At 30.5% G+C, this 6,701-nt stretch overlaps 1 protein-coding gene across 1 annotated transcript; it reads right to left on the bottom strand.

Annotated features, from left to right (window-relative positions):
• Window positions 1-1,017: 1,017 nt before the first annotated feature.
• Window positions 1,018-4,215, bottom strand: LOC124374557 (protein SERAC1-like). Its single transcript, XM_046832752.1, has 3 exons — window positions 4,170-4,215; window positions 2,424-2,603; window positions 1,018-1,142 (listed from the first exon to the last, which is right to left on the bottom strand). The coding sequence occupies exons 1-3, from the start codon at window positions 4,213-4,215 to the stop codon at window positions 1,018-1,020; spliced, it is 351 nt and encodes a 116-aa protein (XP_046688708.1).
• Between the last annotated feature and the right edge of the window lie 2,486 nt (window positions 4,216-6,701).

Genomic DNA, 6,701 nt, shown 5'->3' with positions numbered 1-6,701 from the left:
ATTGTTTTATCTGCTACAATTGTGTTCTTTATACAATTTTCGATAAAACGTATATTTTTGGAGATATTTGCAAAAAACCGATGAAAAACGTGAAACAATTGCGAATTTTGCAATTGCCAATAACTTGAAAAGTATTGGATTTTTCGAAAAACGTTTTAGATGATTTTTTGCTTAAAATTAGGCCTTCTATCGATATCCGAGGTTATTTTGAAAAAAATAAATTCACTCCCGAGAAGGGGTGGCAACCACCCCCAGGGTGGTTGCGGAGTTCAAATCATCTTTCAACTTTTGAAGTTAAGGGTAAGATGATACCTAATTCCAAAATTTTATGCAATTCGGTTCACAGTAAAAAAATTCGGACCAACAATGCTTCAATGACTGCACTATATATATTGTTAAGTACATATCGTTATACTGGGTTAATATAATGTTGTATGTACCAACCTCATTACTCTGGAAATGCCTTGGATAAAAAAATACTTGACACACAGATGACCACTACTTTTATTCAGTTTTGTACAGTATGTCTCTTATCTCTGTGACCAACTCCTGTAAATCAGTCAGAAATCAAGAGAGTATAAAAAAGGTATCCCTGTTCTCTAAGAAATTATGATTACCACTTTCAAATATTTTCATGTTAATGAATAGTAAATATACTAACATGTACATAATTGCAAGATTAACTCAGTTAGCATTAATGGATCAGTCTCTAATTTTAGTTATCACTGGGACTATCATTGTTATAGTTTAGAAGTGACAAACACATAAGTCTTTTATATATATATATATATATATATATATATATATATATATTGCCGTTAGGATAAAGCCTTAATTTTTAATAATGTATCCCTTTACTGTACGGTAATTGAATATCCAGAATATCTTATTTACCTTTACACCATTCATTACGGTTATAACATTACAGAAATTTCTGAGAATAAACAGGAAATACTATTTCTTCTCTCGTTTTGACTGTCATATTTGCAAATGATATCTGCTGGTGCTCCCTGTACCTCATTGTCTGTGGTCTTGTACAAAGGTGGGGGGAGGAAGAAGCCGTCTCTGGGTGTCCCGACTCCTGGCCAAACCCACAGCAGTGTGGCAGTCACAGGCCTGAGCCAGTTGTATCCGATCTGCCTCTGAGTACATATCAATGAATACAATCTGAGTTCATAACCGATTAGATCGAGTACGCAGTAAAATAACATTGTGAAATGAACCTTAAATTTTGCACTTAACCTTGAATAAAAGTTAGGTGAACCTGTTGATAAATTCCTTGTCAGGAGTGTTTTTCCGCTTCATAGCATTCATATATATAGGAAAATCAATCAGTGTACCTGTATCTAATTTTGTCAACAGCTCAGAAGAACTTGTTATGAAAGGTTAATACAAGTTTTCTGAGATTTTGAGTAATTTTCAGTTCCTTAAAATTCTGAGATATTGAGTAATTTTCAGATCCTTAAAATTCTTTAACTCTTATTTTTTTCTAACTGAAGATCTCATTTATCCCTGCACCTCACTAATCATCCCACTGGCCAGCCACTCTGTTGAAAACTTGCAACTTAGTGTTCAAAAGTTGTATGGTATTTTATTATAATAAAATAATTAACTTATTTAAGATTTGTTATAAAAACTTTCACATACAGGTATATCTGACTCGAGATAAATGCAGTGTTTTATATTGTGCAATTTTAATGAATTCAATACTGTCAGTTTCAGTATAAAATTTAAAAAAATAAATCATGTTTGGAAATTTTTATATGGGATGAGGTTTTATGTGAAATTTAACATATATTTTTAACAAACCACCATTTTGGATTTGATCAAGAACAGTTTTTGTTGTTTTTTCCTGTAAACAAGTCTTTATGAAGTGTATCATGTGTTTTGTGTATCATATTTTTGTGATCATTACTTGCAAAATTGTTATAACATAAAAAGTACAAATGTACAGATAGAGAGACAACAAAACATTTCAGACATAAAAACTTTCTTCTTTATTTTAACATGATTAACTATTTAGTAAAGTTTATCATTATATTTCAGAATTTAGTTCTACTGTTAGACTTCTGAAGCTAAAGTTTTCAATTCAAATCTAATCATGTTTAATTCTTCTGTCATTGATTTTTTTTCAGTGGTATATTCATAGGGCCCTATGAATGTGACATTTGACCTAAATAATTTGTACAGAACTCGTAACATTTATCAATTTAATTAAACTTTCCTTCTTTTCTGTGACAACCCTCATAAACATAATAATAGTTGAACTACTGTAATAACATGTGTGGGCAGTATTAGCAGAGGAAAGAAGCATAATAGTTGTTACTTATAATGAGTGTAAATCTGGAGGATACTGAATATATGTGCCTTATTAAACAATTTAGATATAACATTTTTTTTATTTTATGGGTGAGTTATTCTACCTGACAGGTGGTGGAGACGTGCTAGATGGTGGACCGCCACAGTCCGCCACTGCCAGTCCTCTGTCTGAGCTAAATGCAGGAGTCTCTGGGCCAGCCTGTACCTGAAACGCTGAAGCCAGCTAGAGAGTCTCCACCGCCCCACATGATGCTCCAGATACCCTTGATTTCCTAGTCTCAATCCTGGAACATTCCATACTCCAGCAGAGTTTGTGATCAAAAGACTGAAATGGAAAGGAAACAAGAAGGTAGTTTAAGATTAAATTATGACTTAGTCTAACTTGGCACATAGAATTTGTTCTGGAAGTACCTTTTTCATATCTATATTTTTGCTATATGGAAAATCATTATGTCGAAAATTTCATAAACAGGTTGTGTGTGTATGTGTAAAACACAATTTTAAATTAAACTTAAAGATTATTAAGGTCAGCAACATATTAATGTTTAAAATTGTCTTTTTTTATATTTGTTAATACACCTAGAATATTTTGAAATACATGTAGATGTACCCTATATGTACTTTTATGTATATATCTCACTGTATGCATTGTACAAGATGAAGATGAAAGCATACCGAAACGTTTTTTATATTTTATGATTTACAACAAAATGTATTTTCAATAACATTTAAGATCAATTATACTGATGGCTTGCTTTATTACCCATATTCATCCATCCAACACAAAATAAAAATTTAATTTGAACCAAATTTCAATAAAATATGAACTTTGAACTCAAACTTGTATTTGGACGAATCTAGTGTACAAGTGGGAAATAGGCTAATTTAAACATTAAGTTTAAACACAGGTATAGCCAAATTTTATAAAAATACTGTACCTTATTACTTTAAAAATATTAACATTGGTAAGCTAGATAGGTATGTAACAATATCAATACAGGAAGCAGAGAAAATAAAACTAAGGAAAGTTTAAAAAATGCAGCAAGTGAAATAATAAATAAATTCATAGGAACAGAACATGAGATGAAAAAGAGGTCGCGAATAATCATATTCTAAAAAATATAAAATAAAATGTTTTATGACTTCCACGTTATTGAAATCTTGACATCTTAATTGCAAGGTAAATAAATATTTTTGTACTTTATACTAATACAATAAAACTCATTACCCTTTTTTATCTTGAACATATACACAAACTGACCAGATTAAAAAAGTTAGTTCCTAATGTAGGATTTCCTATAGTAACTAGTAGCTAGTAATCCTTTATACAGTATGTTAAAAAAATTGATAAGAGATGATTTTAGTGGTGTTCTAGTGGGGTCAAAATAAGATTTTCCTCATGTGTGAACATGGGAATGGAAATATGTCTGCCCCATGTTACAGCTTCAGAAAGTTGGGATATAAAATATCATTTATAAAAATAAAATTTATTGCACAAAATCTAATGGAAAGTTAATGATAATTAGTGCAGATACTTTAGAAGATGCATGAGTATTAACTGTTTTTCCCTATGTTCTAATGGTAATATCTTTGAGAGAAAAGTTATTTCCCTCATATTTTTAGATGTAAAAAAGACTTGTTTTAATTCATAGAGCTACCAACCACTGAAATACGACCACTAATCCAATTTTGATTAATGCCCAGTTAAACTAAAACAACTTACTAGATATGTTCTTTGATTATTATTTCAGATTACATGTACTGGGTCTTTTTATAGAACTTCAAATTAAACTCAAACAGATAGTCAAAAACTAATTTTTTATGTTTTTTAAGGAAAATTAAAACGATACCTTTAGTAATGGTTTCATCAATCTGTGGATAATACTTTAACTCCATGCCTTATAATTCCTCACCTGGAGCCAAACAGTTTTGAGTGTAGGTTGGCTGTGGCATTATTAGCTTTCATACAACAAACCAACCCAAACTGTAACAAGACAAACTGCCCTCAAATTGAAAATTATAATATAACATCACTTGTACGCGTCATTGTTTCTATCCTGCCCTGGCTGTTCTTCGTTTTGTTTGTTTTTATTCATTGTTTAATAAAAAGATTGGTTATACACATGTTCAAGCAGCACAAGTGGCAAACAGCATTTACTTGAGCTTCCCACATAAAAACATTATGTTACACTACTCGTATGCGACCAAAATAATAACCCAAACACCTCACGCCAACTCAAATATCAAACTATTAATAACTCAATTTAATCTTACCCTTGTCACTATAAATGTTGTGCCCTAAGGGTTTCCACATAACCTAAATTATAACACAGTCTTTTGTTTCCATTCTGATTGGACCCATATCTATGCATAAAGTTATAAAATAATAATGCTACCTCACACTTTTTATTATAAAAATTTTGAAGTATACAGAAAATTACTATGCAAAAATATTAATACAGGTTTTTTTTTTACATTTGTAGGAGTAAAACTGTATTTTGTAAATATTTATCCACATGTTTCTAATAAAAAGAATAATATCAATACAGATATAAGGAAATAAATCATAGTGTATGATTATATTTACAACATATGTGTGTCCCACCATTACTATAGAAGGTCAAGCTTTTTTTTTTTATTTTATGAGCGATTATTTTGTGAGCAAGTAGGTTCTCTTTGGGTTTCAAGTTCTATATAGATAGGAGCAACACATAGAGATTGAGTATTAACGAATAACATAAACAAACAAGTGAAAATTAATTTATAAAGTTTATTGGCCAGAAAGAGCGAGTCATCCATTAGAAACGTCTTATAAAATAGAGTAAAAATTGTTTAGTACATTTTTTGGTGCATTTACAGCTCTTTAAATGTTTAAAACTTAAATAATTCAAGGAAAATTGATAGTTGTAAGAATGTTAAACAAATTGAAGAACTGCAAATAATGTATTGCGAGACATAACTGCAAAATATTCTTGCAAAACATTGAGAAAATTAAATGTACTTCGTATAATTTTTGTTAGCTTGACCACACATTAAAATTGTCTATTTTTATCAACCAAACTATAAGTACATACATAAATTTGAAAAATGCTCACATCTTACATACAAACATAAATGAAAACAGTACAAGACATATCAAAATCACACTTAAATAGATAAAATTCACCAATAATGGAAATACAAAAAACGTAAGTAATATTTTAAACAAATTTTTAAAACAACCCCCCCCTGTGGGAGCACTTTTACCTGTTTTTAACCACCTGAGATGATGGAAACTTTGTTCCGAAAACAATGTGAGGTGGGAAACCTACAACCATTTACATAACTGTGTTGACAATAGTTAATGTATAGCAGATTTCTGGGGCTGTAGGCACAAGGAATTTTGATTAGCAAAAATCAGTTTTTCCAAAATACATTTTTTGTTAGTTAATATTTGCATGTATTCTTAAAATAAACGTGCTGTTCATAAAAAAATACTGTTTTTATTACTGCTTTTCATGTTCTATATATTACATTTTATGTTATACTATAGCATTCTATATTTTTCTATTACTTTATATATTACGCGTTTTAATAATTGTGACTTTATGGATACTTTAGTAACAAATTAAAACTAAAGGAGCTTAAGAAGCGTAAGTTATAACTTATATTACTTTTCATTCCCTGAAACGATATTCTAATTTTGAACTGAAAAAGATGTATATGATATATGGAATGTATAATGTAAGTTATAGAACCGAAATAGTTAACGATGTCTCGACTTTTAAGACCGTCTTCTTATGTTAATCTTACACCCAAAATTACAAATTTATGAATTCTTATAAAAGTAAGATGTTTTACAAAATTATTTCCGATTTTAGGTTTATTGAAAGAAACTCAAGTATAAATATAATATATAGAGTCATATATATATATATAGGCCGATTAAAAGTGCGACTAACATACCGTCTTAGAGCAGAACGTGAAGAAACGCGCCAAAGACCCATCCGGCGCTCGCGTCTGGCGTTTCTTATTTGTAGTATTTGGCAAAGCGCTTTTTGCGCAGTTAGCAAAGATTTAGAGCTGTCGGCGCTCAGCGTATTACAAGAAAACACACATTTTCGCCGAATCTTTAAGATCTGTTCAGGTTATGGCATTCATTATGTGCTGTACATTCCACACTGTAACTACAGAAGAGGTGAATATACAACTATTTAATGCCTTTTGGACTCGGGGTATGTTTTTCTTAATTCTGGTAGGTAGACTGTGGTATGCCTCTTCCGTTTACGACCAAAATGCAACGACTGGATTCTTAGAAATCATAAAAATAGTTTGTATACATGTAGTCAGATTAGATTATGGCCAGAGTGTAGGTAGAGAAGTAATTGTAGTAGTTGTTATCA

Source organism: Homalodisca vitripennis, unplaced genomic scaffold, assembly GCF_021130785.1.
Source record: "Homalodisca vitripennis isolate AUS2020 unplaced genomic scaffold, UT_GWSS_2.1 ScUCBcl_9010;HRSCAF=17360, whole genome shotgun sequence".
In the NCBI taxonomy this organism is placed as follows: Eukaryota; Metazoa; Arthropoda; class Insecta; order Hemiptera; family Cicadellidae; genus Homalodisca; species Homalodisca vitripennis.
The sequence above is the reverse complement of the archived record's forward strand: the minus strand, read 5'-3'. Positions and strand labels throughout refer to the sequence as shown.

What these genes read in the sequence shown, in the direction of transcription:
- LOC124374557 (XM_046832752.1), bottom strand. Translation starts at nt 4,215, where the DNA reads ATGGAGTTAAAGTATTATCCACAGATTGATGAAACCATTACTAAAG. An exon ending in TGATGAAACCATTACTAAAG is followed by an intron (nt 2,604 to 4,169) that starts GTATCGTTTTAA and finishes GGAATGTTCCAG; the next exon opens with GATTGAGACTAGGAAATCAA. An exon ending in ACGTCTCCACCACCTGTCAG is followed by an intron (nt 1,143 to 2,423) that starts GTAGAATAACTC and finishes ATATGTACTCAG; the next exon opens with AGGCAGATCGGATACAACTG.